The 14,045-nt window shown below is 45.9% G+C and overlaps 1 protein-coding gene and 1 long non-coding RNA gene across 3 annotated transcripts in view; one reads left to right on the top strand and one right to left on the bottom strand.

Annotated features, from left to right (window-relative positions):
• LOC140900113 (uncharacterized) overlaps positions 1 to 5,593 on the top strand; it is a 33,780-nt gene extending 28,187 nt beyond the window's left edge. The window contains exon 4 of one of the 2 annotated variants that reach the window (XR_012155563.1): positions 5,209 to 5,593. This is a non-coding gene — a long non-coding RNA (uncharacterized lncRNA). The remainder of the gene's footprint in view (positions 1 to 5,208) is intronic. The other variant, XR_012155564.1, reaches the window with a different exon arrangement.
• SLC25A33 (solute carrier family 25 member 33) overlaps positions 1 to 12,922 on the bottom strand; it is a 34,292-nt gene extending 21,370 nt beyond the window's left edge. Inside the window, exon 1 of the mRNA XM_073316755.1 lies at positions 12,820 to 12,922. Within this exon, the coding sequence (XP_073172856.1) occupies positions 12,820 to 12,869 (50 nt within the window). The 5' untranslated portion in view covers positions 12,870 to 12,922. The remainder of the gene's footprint in view (positions 1 to 12,819) is intronic.
• Positions 12,923 to 14,045: the final 1,123 nt, after the last annotated feature.

Raw genomic sequence — 14,045 nt, forward strand, 5'->3', positions numbered from 1 at the left:
TTTACAGAAAAACTGACACAAAAGACTGACTGAACAAGCAGCTTGGTTGTTATCAGCACTTTGCTCACTTTGTGTACAGAACCTGGGCCTGACATTAGCTATCTGCTCTGCAAATAGAGCTTTGGAGCACAAGGCTTTAGCACATCTTCCTCAATGGACAGCATGAACTGTGCATGCTGCCCATGTGCTTGCCTGAACACAGAGGTGGTGGAGGGGGAAGGGACTGGGGCCCTGGGCAGGGAAAACCCTTCACAACAAAACCTTTGTCCGGTCCCAGAGTACAGACTTTAAAATAGTTTGGGGTTGGAATTGCATTCTGGGCATGGATCTGACATGTACCTCAAGTCCTTCCCTCTGCTCCTGAATGCCTGGATCCAACACTGGCACAACAAACCAGATTCTACCTTCACTTATGGTAGTGTAAATCACAAGTGACTCCGCTGAAATCCATGGCGTGAGAGGAGAACTTGACTCAGCCTGTCTACACCCCCATCTTAAAGAATTTATCATCCAAGAGCAGAAACCGAAGTGATTAATGAATTCCCTTTGAAATGAAAAATTATGTAAGCACAGTAGTAGGTTTCTGCTTTCACCAAAGAAAGTCATCCTTCCCTATTTACATAAATAATGGGACAGATGCTTTAGTCATACAATCTTCTTTGCTGGCTTTCTTTTTATAGAGTGTCTAAACTGCTAGGTGCTATTACAGGGGGGGAAATTGGAGACACAAAATTATATGTAAAGCCACTCAAAAAAGGCAGAGCTTCGTAACCACCATTTTTGCAGTGTGTCACCCACATCCACATTATGTAACCAGATGCTGGTGAGACTAAATATTAAAAAAAACCCACACCCCTAAAACCAGAGTTTATATGCTCGGCAATGCCCTTAGAATTCTGGCAGGCTGCAAAGAGGGCAGAGAAAGCCCTCTCACTGCTCCTGGCAACTAACCAGCCATCAAAGAATTTCAGACCTTAATTGCTACAACAGGGTGCTAGGCAAAAGGCAATCTTGGCTACTGGGGTCCCTTTTTATTCAGGGCCGTAGGACTGTAGCCAAAACTCTGAATTGCATCTTGAAGCGAACAGGTGGCAGTGCAAAGAACATGAGCACTTGCTGCCTAATCTGTGCTTTCGTGCTGTTAGAGTTAAACATAAAGAACACAATGTTATGCTTTGATCATTTATATTACAGTAGCACTTAGACTGGGATCAGGGCCCCATCGTACAGGGACTGTAAGAAACTTTCCCTGCCTGAATCTTACAAATCTAAACATACAATACAGGTAATGGGTGTGAGAAAGGAGGCATTATCTCTGTTTCACAGATGGGGAAACCAAAGCACTGAGTGATTGAGTGACTTGCCCAAGGTCACACAGGAAGTCTGCATTAGAACCAGGAATAGCCCACACTGCACCATGCCAAACATCTAGTTACATCTTGTTTATTCCATATACATGATAAAACGAAGTTAACTACTTACAGACAATAGATTACACAATATGAAAAGGTTATCCGATTCTATGATTATTTTGTGCAGCTTGCTTCTAAAAATATACGGTCTAGGGTTTTACGTGAGTATGTGTACTAACTACCACAGCCCTCATGACTGACAGGAGAGCATTATGATTCCTACACTGAGTGACATCTCTTGTTATGCAATTTCTCCAACCTTCTCGGATACCTGGCCATTCTCCTCCAGCCACTAGCTACCTCCTCTGCCATCTTGTCCTGTTCACACACACGAACTGCCCTTCCATCCTGCAATTCAGTAACCTCCGACACGTATGCAGCCTCTACCATTTAAGTGCAAGTACCTCCTGGAATAAGTGTGTAACCTTTTCATACACAGCACGAGTTAGTATCCACATAATCAGCTTTAACCGCTCAGGGCAAATGTTACCAGCATGACTTTAAACACAACACTATCTAGCACAGCAAATCTCTGGACTTCTCTGCAGGTCAGCTCCAGTAAGTACTTCAGTATATTAACACTATGCTCTGATCAGCTGATTTTCCTCCGCATGAGGTTTCCTTGCATCATCTCTCCCTGTGATGTTTATTTCCTGGGAAGACAGCTGAAAATAGCCTGCTGCACATAAAGGAAATACTTTCTAGTATTCCCAGAGTGTCTCATACTCCCACATCTGGGAAAAGGAAAAAAACAGCAACAACCTTAAACAGCTACGCAAACAAAGCCAAACCCTTGCAGTACTGGATTATGAATAGGCAGCCAGATCAGAGTTTCCAAAGTAAAAGTTACAGCTATCGCGTCCACCAAGACTCCATATTGGTTAAAATTACTTTGAGGTACCAGCTGCAAAATTTTAGTTCTCATGACAAGATACACAGCTTTTATTGCATCGGCCTCTTGTAAAATCAAAATAAAAGGGTTTCACAATCAATTTGTTCTTCATTAGGAAAGAGAAAGCAGTCCAGAATCAGAAAGGTCTAAAGGTAGCTAAAAGTAGCGTCTACTCTCTCCACCCTCACCTAAGAATTACAGGCAGCAGAAACACGTGATCGCAACAGAAATGGATCTTTCCCATGATGTGCAAGAATTCCCATCAGTGCCAGAAGGACCACAAAGCAGCTAGTAAGCAGTTATGACAAGAACTGATGGGAAGCCCTATGTAACTACATACAGGGGGGCTGGAACAATTTGTATAGTGAGGATGCTGCGAGACATTGAACTGAACTGTAAACCCTGTATATAATTGGAAACCACTTGAAGCCAGGGGGTGCAGTAGCACCCCCCGTACCTCTCTGTACATATGATTACATAAGTATATTTGTTTATTTATTGTAGATGCAAAAGCTTTATTTAAAAATCATGTCCTGGTTGCTAGGCTCAACATTTGATTGTGCTTCTCTTTTTACCTCCCACTTTCTATATTTGCAAAGACCTTGACATTCATACTTAATGTCTGCCCCAGTACACAGTGACTTTATTCTAAAGAAGCTGTCAGCATCCCAACAACCTAGTCTATGTGCACGACTCCCAAAACTTAAAACCAAAACTCAACTAGAAAGGAAACCCGAACTCAGCATTGCTAGACCAAGCATAATTGTTGGGGAAAATTAAGAATGGTAAATGGTGTAATCCCAGAAGACACAGAATGGGTCAAAAACTGCTATGAGCCCAGCCAAGGCTATAATGAAGGATAATTTGAGAGGACCAGATTGGAAGCCCCCTTATTCACGCTGTCAAGCATTTGATAACACTTCACTCTTATATAGCACTTCTCAACAGTTGATCTCAAAGCGCTTTGCAAAGGAGGGCAGTATTATTTACCCCCCATTTTAAATATTGAGAAACTGAGGCACAGAGAAAGGAAATGACTTGCCCAGGGTCGCCCAGCAGGTCAATTCCCTTCAGTGGGACCACTCAGGTAAATAATTGCTCATTTACACAAGTAAGGGGCTCAATATCTAGCTCTTAACATTTCATTGTGCGCCCATCTTCGTCCTAGGAAAACTGGAAGCACTGAGAAGCGTCCCCAACAGCTGAATTTTGAATCATCTCAAAGTTAGGGGGTTCTGAGGTGAATGCTCTTTACAGAGCTTTTCCCCTGATTTATTTTGCGGTGGAAAGTTTCAGTCTGTTTTTCTGCAACATGCCACAATCTCCAGCAATGAATACTCAGTGGGGACTGTTAAGCAGGTCATGCCTTCAATGCTTGAGCACTGCATTAAGTGAAATAAGTGGATGCAAACTCAGGGACTGAAGCAGATTTTGTATTAAAATAAGTAATGAAATAAGGACAAGCAGACAAGCCCCTTAATTATATTAAGCATTCAATAAAGTTCCAACTAATAATTTTGTTACCAGGTACATGAATTCTTGCAAAGCATTTTCCTGTTTTCAGATCAGTGCTGTGTTTAGACACTACTCAGGAAATAGAAAGACCTTTTTCTTATCAGAGTGTACACAGACTGGTGGACTAAGCATTGGACTGGGAGCCAGGAACTCTTGAGTTCCAATCCAGATTTTGCCCATAATTTACTGTGGCCCTGCAAGTCATGTTAACCTGCATGTCTCTGTTTCCCCTATCTGTAAGGTAGATGAATTAGTATTCTCCTCCTCCCAGAGGGTGTTGTAAGGATGAGTGTTTGCACTGCACTATACAAGTATTAACCTCTGCTGGAGCAATTTATTAGGAGGCCTCCTCTGCCCTGTTCCTTATTGATTTAAGAAAACCCCACAAATCTACCTGCTACTGCAAGTGCTCTACATGGATCAATATTTTAAATCCTGAAGCTAGTGCAGAGAGTGGCAGCTTGTTTGTTAAATAGAGTCCTTCACCATAAAAACATGACACCAATGTTTTGTGACCTGCATTGGCTACCCAGTGGTCCCATGTGAAGTTTAAAGGTGTTGGTTTTGATCAATAGAGCCATAAATGGCCTGGGACTCACCTGTTTGAAACACCTCTTGCAGATGCAGTGATGCAACTTAACACATTGGCAGCGATCAAACTAGAGCAACTTTGGATGTAACTGAGAGCAGCCAGGAAGGTTCTCCATGAGGACTCCTTGTATCTTCCTCATCTTTGGAATCTGCCCCACACCTTTGGTCTGAAATAGCTTGAGCTGGTTGACCTTCAGGGCATACTGCAAACCCAATCTTTTCCAGCAGGCTTTTCAAGAGGGCTTTGCTGGCTGTTTCCTTTTGGAATCTGCGAAGCAGGGGAGGTTTTGAATTGGGCCCCAATCCTTGAAACATTTAAGCACACACACAAATTAAAAATTTTATTAAAGCGAATGTTGAAAAAATTATATAATACACAGGTTGGGAAAAGAATGTCTATACATCTAGGTATAGTGCATAGAGTATCCACAAACACAAAGTTAGTTTTTAAAAGTCATATGATACAGAGAATACATAATCAGCAATAACCCAAATTTAGCTGAATAGATTGAATAATACAGTTTAGATATTAGAATCCGAATACTCAGATACACTACTCATGAAAAGTTGTATAGAGATTTGGTAATGGAAAGCACATCTCAATGAGGGGAGTTTGTCCCTCAGTAATTGAGAATTAGGTTGGTTGTCCATTTAGAAAATACAATCCATGAGGACAGTATTTGTTACTTTCCTGAATGCATCCGATGAAGCGAGCTGTAGCTCACGAAAGCTTATGCTCAAATAAATTGGTTAGTCTCTAAGGTGCCAAAAGTACTCCTTTTCTTTTTGCGAATACAGACTAACACGGCTGCTACTCTGAAACCTTTCCTGACTGTGTTTCTCATCAGCACTCCAGCTCATTCCTCCTGGTATTGCTGATGTCCAGTGACGTGTTCTATGGAGATGTCCCTCAACCACCTGATGGCATCCAACACCATGAGTTGCCGCATCAGCTGGGCGTAGTGTTGACCAATTCCGCATTCTCTCAGCACTCACTCTTACTGGGGTCCCATGAGTGTAAGGCTCCGACGATCAGCGCACATGTCTGGACCTGTTAACCCTTAGCTCTCAAGGTTTCGGCCAGAGGGGCATACTTCTTTACCTTTCGAGCTCGGGCATCGTGGAAGGCTGGGGTCCTGTTCTTGAATAGCGCTGTGATGTCCACCATGATGATCTTGTTCCAGTCCCCATTGATGAGGACAATGTCTGGTCGCAGTTGGCTGTCAGTTCCAGGGATGGCGGAGTTTACAGCAACCTTCCCCACAGGTTGCGGAATGGCTCTGGCCAGGTGATCTTGGATGGCGTTGTGTCGCAGCCGCCAATCTCGCATGGGGCTTGCAGCTACACAGTACGTGGGGTAGCGTCTCGTTGGCATAGCTGCACTTCCTGCATCGCTTGTTCCGATTCCCGTGGTGAACAGCTCTGTTCAATGGGATGCAGTTGAGCCAGGTCTTGTGGATGAACCTCCAGTTGGCAAATCAGGGAAGAAGTGGTTGCTGGCTTCCCACTTGCACGCACATCCAGTGGCAGCTGATGCACTTCTCCAGTCATCACATAGCGTTGCGGGCATGAGTCCAGAGCAAAGCAAAGTCTCCCCATCTCTTCCAAATTCACTTTCCAGCGAGCCGCTCAGGTAGGTGCGACATCTTGTTTGGAGGGGGTCCTTGCGATTTGCTTCTTGACAGCATCCTGCAGAGCACTCTCCGCGATGTTCCTCACCGTGGTGTCCGGGCACGTCAGAAGGCGTGAGCGATCACGGTAACGTCACACAGATCACCCATTCAAGGTGTTCAAGGCGTTACCAGGTCTCATTCTTGTTTGTTGCTGATTAAATCCTTCTTGCCTCAGACTCATCTTTCCAATCCACAGCACAGGAGGATTTGCTTTGCTGTTGTTAGTGTGATCCTTAACAGAAACACTCCATCTAACGAACAAGACGAAATCAGCAAGAACCACTGTGACTGCCTATAAATACACTAAAGCTAATAGGAAGCTCTCTCTCTACAATTTAAAGATGCTTTCTAGTGTCAAAGTCCATTCTTTCACTCCTAGTCTGCATTAAGTGCTGGATAGCTTCAAAGCTGTAGGGTTAGGTAAACTTGCATGCTGGTTGGGGCAGGGTCCATTTTAGTTTTGTATAAGCACAGTGCCTAGCACAATAGGGCCCCGCAGCCATCGCCATAATCACCAACAACATTGTTTTAAGTGATGGAGTGGCTCTTATATCAACTGCAAAATTGTCATTAAAAGGGGGTTTAAGTTCAGAATTTATCTTACAGAAACTTCATTTGTTCCCACTTTCTTAATGCTTTCTACTGGCAAAGTAGAACCTTTTCATCCTAGGCCCTGGTACTACAACCAACTCTGTGTGGGCTGAGGGAGCCCACTGAGTTCAGTGGATCACCATGCCAGGATCTGATTAGGTGGAGGTGCTTGCAGGACCGGAGTCCTAGTTTGCACCATCAAAGAGACCCTGATGGGAATTATTATTATTTGTGTGTACTGAGGTAGCACCTACGAGCCTCACTCATGGACCAGGACCCCATTGTGCTAGCTGTACAAACAGAACAAAGAGACAGTCCCTACTCCACAGAGTTTACATGGAGGGGAAACAAGAAACTTTGCCCCTCACTTGAATGGAAGAGCTGAAGCAGTGACAATGGTTTACAAAAATTGCTTTGATAGTGTAATATAGTTAGCAAAATAAATATCTAATCACTGAAGTTCTCCTTTAATCAGATTTTGTCTCTCAAGGGAATGTGCTGTAAGTTTATTATACTGCTAAAAAGCAAAACCCCATAAGGATAGCAGGGTTTATAACACTTAATCCAAGGTGATGTTGGTTTCCCAAGTTTATGTATCTTGTCACTGTTCCAAAACACACCAGATTTCCTATGCATATGTGAAGAGAAAAAGAACAATTCAGTAGTTAGGGTGCTAGTCCAGGACACTGAAGATTTGATTTAAATTCCTGCTTTGCCTCAGACTTTCTATGTCGCATTGGGCAAGTATGTCTCTCTCTGTCTTAGTTCCCCATCTGCAAAAATGGGCATAAACGCATACAAATTAAGCACATGCTTAAGTGTATGCAGGATTGGGACCTTGGATTAGGAGCTCTTCCAAACAGTTTGGACAATGCCTAGCAGATAGCACAGTAGCACCCATAACTATCTACATGTCTTAGGTTTTCATACGGACTTTATCACCATAGTAACATAGCACCTAACAATCTTTAATTGTAAATATCCTCAAGCAACGAACAATGGGTTGAAGAAAGATACAGCACACAACTCAGACATATCAGCTATCCCCAACAGGTTCCCTATTGAGCTATTACAGCTGGCTAATTTCTCAGCTATCTTAGTAGAAGCAAGTCTAGAGGAAGAATTTAAGTTCAGTGCATTAAGAGTTCACATGGAAGAAAGCAGGAAGACAGAAATGAATAGGGGCAGAGGGAGCCTCCAGCACAGCAGAAGAGAAGTGGTTGGTCACATGGTTAAGAGCTGTAAATGTTAAATAGCATAACCACACTGTGACCACCTAGGCACTTCACTGTCACCACTATGCTGCATAAAACAGCTTTATGAATTTCACCTAGATCCTCTAGCCTCAGGAGTGCAGGCTATGAGCTTGAAGACAAGACTTCACGACTACTTTGTTATTTTCATTTTTATAGACGTTTCTGTGGTGTTCATCACGATCATATATTCGCAAAACAGTGACCAAGCACAAAGCTGAGCAATTCCAGCCCAATCCAATACAGGGTAGTGGTGCACATTTGCACTAGCTTGGTTTGTTACAGTACCATTACTGCTGTTGAGTGCGAACTGTCAGTCATGAAACATGGATGACCGACAGCAAGGATGGATGGGAGACCTTCAGCATAGGGATCCTCTTCTATTAGTCTGTCTGTACAGTGCCTGATCTACCTCCCTGTGCCTTACTGCCAAACATGTGGTCTCAAGGGTGCTTGAACTAGACCCCCTCGTTATAAAAGAGGGGATGGTTGGCAGGGTGTTTCCTGTGACAGCCCAAGATTGGTGACTTTCTAGGTACGCTGCAAAAGACACCTGTTCAATAGGATCTCTGGAGAAGCTGAGGTTAGGTGGTGAAGGGGATGGCTCAGGTCCTGTGGAACTGATTTTAATGCTGCTGAGGATCAATTTAATTATTATTTATTGTACAATTACATTGGGACACCTGGAACCTTGGATAAGCATCTTTATTATCTACATAAATGAACAGATAGGGCCCACATCTCAGTGGCGGGATCCAGATACTACTGTACTTAAGTCAACATGTACTACTACAAGCCAGAAGGAGAAGAGGTAGTGCCTTCAGAAAACAGCTTTGTGGGGTTTAATTTACTGGATGAATCAGTACTGCTAACTTGAAAAACAGAGTATAAAAAGCTGTAATGGTTCCTGGCATTTCTGAGTAAATAACCTTCACAGAGAGTTCTGTGCTCCACCTTTTAAAGAGTTGTAAACTTCTTTCCTATTTTTATGTGAAAGTTCAGTATACTACATGTAGGATCCTAGATATTCTAAAAGTGACTAAATGATGAAAAGGCTACACTCTCTTTTCTCCTCCTGAATAACTTCTTGCAATAACATTTAAAAATATGGTGCGTCTCTCTCATTTTATGGTTGACATTCTTAGAGAAAAATCCTGCAATGCTAGCACTAAGTAATTACATGAAGCTTGGTCAATTTCCATTATAAGCCCATCTTTTTGGATAGTTCATCTGTCTGCACTACAAAACCTTCTTCCAAAGTACTTGCCAACTGACAGGACTTCAGTAGACTATATGAAATTGATCGCTGGTCTTAATCTAGTTAATAGTGGAGCCTTGCTTACCTCTCAGAACATTGGTCTGTTGCTAAATAGAGGACTTCAGTCTCCACAGTCTTCTGGCATCTTTTGAAACATTAGGTTATGCAGTTTCAAGGCCTTACTTTTTAATCGCAGCCTATGCAAGAAGTTCTAAATACGCTCTGCAAACATTCCCACCCCCACCCCAAATTCAGTTAATTGATGCTCAGGCAAGTTGCCTAAAGACCACGGGCTGAGCTCTGCCTTTGTATGACGTCCTGCATTGACTTCAACAGGAGGCACACATAAGGGCAGGATTTAGCCTCAAGTCATTCATTTAACAAATGCAGCAAAATGTCACAGTTATATATGATTTTGTAATTACACACACTTGGATATCATAGCAAACACAACTCACTTTTCCTAAGGGCTTGTCTACACTGGCAATTAACAGCGCTGCAACTTTCTTGCTCAGGGGTGTGAAAAAAACACCCCCGAGCAGAGTGCTGTAAAGCGCCAGTGTAAACAGTGCCCCAGCACTGGGAGCTACACCCCTCATTGAGGTGAGTTTTTTTAGAGGGCTGGGAGAGCTCTCTCCCAGCGCTGCGACCACACAAGGTACACAAGACCACAGCAGCACTTTAGCATTGCCAGTGTAGACTAGCCCTCAGTCCGGTCCCAAGACCCACTAAGTTAGGGTAGGTCTTCACTAGCAACATAGTCATGGCACCAGCACTGGGAGAAAGCTCTCCCAGCGCTGTTAAAAAACCCACCACCTCCATGAGGGGACTAGCTCCCAGCACTGGTGCACTGTCTACACTGCACTTTACAGCACTGAAACTTGTAGCGCTCAGGGGGGTGTTTTTTCACACCCAAGCAAGAAAGTTGCAGCACTGTAAAGTGGCAGTGTAGACAAAACCTTTGACTTCTATCTTTACTGCCTAAGAGCTGCCTTGCAAACCAGTCATAATTTGCCAGCCCTGGCACAGAATCCATTGGTTTTTATTATGAAGACAATGGGAAAAACAACACACTTTCATAATTCTGATTAGTACACACACAAAAAGGCTTTAGTGTTAATACCTAGCAGGTCAGTACAGAAACATACAACTGGGTAGATACTGCTTTTTTAAGTCTCATGTCTCAAGCAAAAGCCTCTGAACTGTGCTCTTATGTAATCAAGAAACAAAACACAAAGCCTTAAAGCTATTGAAATTCGCTTTGGACAAGACTGAATTCCAGCATGTGGTCAACCACAACTATCAACTGCCATTACCCTTCCCAAGTCATCCTCATAGATCACACACTGCTAAGATCAAGAAAAACAAAATCCTCCCCACCGGGACATCCCTGCACCTGTATATGAAAGAAACCTGAGGATTCCAGGCGTTCAATCATAGTATTAAAAGGAAATTCTTGCCCTGCCACGTAAGTCCTCTGCACTTTTTCAGGACATGGTCTCTTCTATACTGCAGATGTGGACCTAGTGACTCCATCACAAACTGCTCTTTTCCCTTTGCCTGCCGCAGGCTGCACGAGCTTTACAGCATGAATGCATAATACAGGTCCTCAGAATGCTCCTTTCCTCTACCAGGACTAGTCAATATGCACCACAAGCGCAGGGTCTAGAAAGAATAGATTATTACACTGACCCTTCCAGGAAGGTAGTGACATTTACACCGAGTCCAAACTTCACTTTTATGGGGACGTTCTCAAGGGAGAGAAACACTTTTTGTCACTGAGGTGTGGGAGGGGGAAGAAGCACTAAACCATTCAGCCTCCGGAGGAATGAACACAGATTGCTATGTTGCTACTCCATGGCTCTTTCTGGCTTTGCAGATTAATGGCAATTGCTGCTCAGGGTATCCCTGGGATGTGGCACTCCAGTGCAGTCATGTTTCCAGCCAAGTGGCCCCAGTATCAAATGCCCACAAAGTCCATACCAAAGGCTGACCAGGGCTCTAAGAACCTCCCTAGTACCTTCTCAATTGCTAACACCATCAATACTGCACCAAAAACACCCCCATTTCCTTCTCAGTCATAAGGCTTTAGACTTGCTTGCCCCTAATAATGCAATATTTGGAAAAGATGTTTTATTTTGCTAAGATGCAATACAGTTCCACTGCAGGGAAGCAGCAGCACCACCTTACACAGCCTTATTGCAATGGCACAAACAACAAGAATACAGGGGAAGGAGGTGGATGAGACAAGGAAAGATTTAAAAGACTGAAAGGGAAAAAAACAGCAGATCAATAACAACCCAACATCTGATTCCAGGAGACAGAGAAAGCAACAATACCGTAGCATCAAATGTTTGCAATATCAATATAAAAAAATATGTATAAAAGGATGAGGAATTGCAGCCCAAAGGGAAAGTTTCCAGTGAGGTTATGAGCAGCTGAAAACAGGTTATAATGCAAAACTCAGTGCAAACCAGAACTGCAACGGTAGCAGCAGGCATGCACTGTGATCCAGAGCACTTCCAGATATCACTGCCACTTTGGCCTATGCTGTCAGCAGGTATATCCTGTGTGCCTGCACTAGAGCATGAACGTTTTGGGTCATGGATTGTGCCTTCCACGTCCACACAGCCAGGTCTTTAAAAGACAGGAAGGAGAATGAGCCAGTCTGCCCTAACCCCAGCCTTGGCTGCTGCAGAAAGGCATGTTCTACTGTGTGTGTGTGTCATGTGAACCTCATTAACCCCATCCCTGCCCGTACCACTTCCCCCCGCTCCTCAGTCGTATTTCTCTCTGAACTGAGGCACATTTGGGTGGACATGGGGGGGAGGAGGGTGGCGGCGATACTTTCCCTTCCCCCCATCCCACGTGTGAGACTATTCAAGTCTCACCCTCCCCATACAAAATCTCTTTATAACCGAAGCCTTTTAAGAGAATATCTAGAGATATCAACAGGAGAGGAAGGGAAGATGAGGCAGGAAAAATTAAGGGGGGACAGGAAAGAAGGAGAAGGGAGATATCAGCTGGTGAAGGGGGAACGAGTGCTGAGCCAGGACACCCGAGGGAGATGCAAGGAAGGAATAGGGGGGGAAGAAGAGAGGAGAGCAGGTGAAGGGGGAAGGGAAGAGGGGGCTGATCCAGGGCACCCGAAGGGAAGGAAGAAAAGAATGGGGGGGGAGGAAGCTGGGGACGTGGGGGGACCTGAGCCAGGACACCTGAGGGAGAAGGAAGGAAGGAAAGAAGGAATGGGGGGGGGGGAGGAGGAGAGAGGCTGATCCAGGACACCCAAGGGAGACACCAGGAAGGAATGGGGGGAAGGAGGAGAGAGGGGAACAGGTGAAGGGGGAAGGAGGAGGGGGGCTGGTCCCAGGACACCCCAGGGAGGAATGGGGGGAAGGAGAAGGGGGGAAGGGGGCTGGTCCCAGGACACCCCAGGGAGGAATGGGGGGCAGGGAGGGGGGCTGGTCCCAGGACACCCCAGGGAGGAATGGGGGGCAGGGAGGGGGGCTGGTCCCAGGACACCCCAGGGAGGAATGGGGGGGAAGGAGGAGTGGGGAAGGGGGCTGGTCCCAGGACACCCCAGGGAGAAATGGGGGAGGGAGGAGCCCCGGGGAGGCCGGGCCCGGGCACTCACCCCCCCGCGAAGAGGTGGAGCAGCGTGTTCTCCTGCGGGGCTCCCGCCATGGCTCCGCCGCCGGCTCCTGCTACCGGCTCCGCGACTGCCTCCTCACTGCGCCTGCGCCGACCGGGCCTGGGACCAGGGCCTGGTGGGGGCGGAGCCTCGGAAATCACGTGAAGCCAGCGGGATGTGAACCCACCAACCAGGGACTTTCGGGGGCGGGACTTTCGGGGGCGGGGCGGGGGCGCTGGCACTGACGTCATAGGGGGAAACGAAAGCTCTGGTGCTACAATGCGGAGGAGGCGAGCCTGGAGCATTGCGGGATGGGGGGGTGCAGGGAGCTTGGGGGGTGCAATGGTATGGGGGTGCAGGGAGATTGGGGACGCAATGGAATAGGGGGTGCAGGGAGATTGGGGGTGCAGTGGGATGGGGTGCAATGGGATTGGGGGTGCAATGGGATGGGGTGCAGGGCGATTGGGGGCGCAATGGGATAGGGGGTGCAATGGGATAGGGGTGCAGGGCGATTGGGGGTGCAATGGGATGGGAGTGTAGGGAGATGGGGGGTGCAGCCCAGAGGCTGGTGCAATGGGGGTGCATTGGATGGGGGTGAAGACTTGGGGCTGGTGCAGTGAGATTGGAAGGGGTATGCAAGGGTATGGGTTTAGGGCTGGCACATTGGGGCTGGGAAGTACAGCAAAGGTAGGGCTGCAGGGGCAATCAGGTAGGGCTGCACTGGAATTAGATATGCAGCAAGAAGACTGTGCAGTGGGAATGGGGTTTCAGCAAGCAGGTAGGCAGTGCACGGAGGCTGTGTGTACACCAAGGAGGCAGCTCTTGCAGTGGGGCTTGATTACATTAAGGACACAGCCAAATCAGTTCGTATAACAGGATTGTGAGGTTCAATGGGGCAGGCTGTTGGGACAGCTGGAACCTAGGGTGCAATAGAGCAACTGTTTGCAACTGTGCAAAGTGTTGTCTGCAGTCTTTCAAGCAGATTGATGCTACAATGTGGTGACCAGGTTGCAGATATTTAGGCCTTGAGATGGGTGGAGATTTGAGATCAGAGGCATAATGATAGTGTCTGATAGGAGAGTTCCAGGCCATAAATTCAGAGCCTTCCTGAGATAAGAAAATCTTATCTGATCCTCCCTTGTGATTGCCTTGCTGATTGGAGTTCCTGGGTATTAGAGCTGAGTGCATTATACTTCTGAAGTTGGTGGGGGGGGATGAAAGCAGTGGCA

The sequence above is a fragment of the Lepidochelys kempii genome, chromosome 18, assembly GCF_965140265.1.
Source record: "Lepidochelys kempii isolate rLepKem1 chromosome 18, rLepKem1.hap2, whole genome shotgun sequence".
NCBI lineage: Eukaryota > Metazoa > Chordata > Testudines > Cheloniidae > Lepidochelys > Lepidochelys kempii.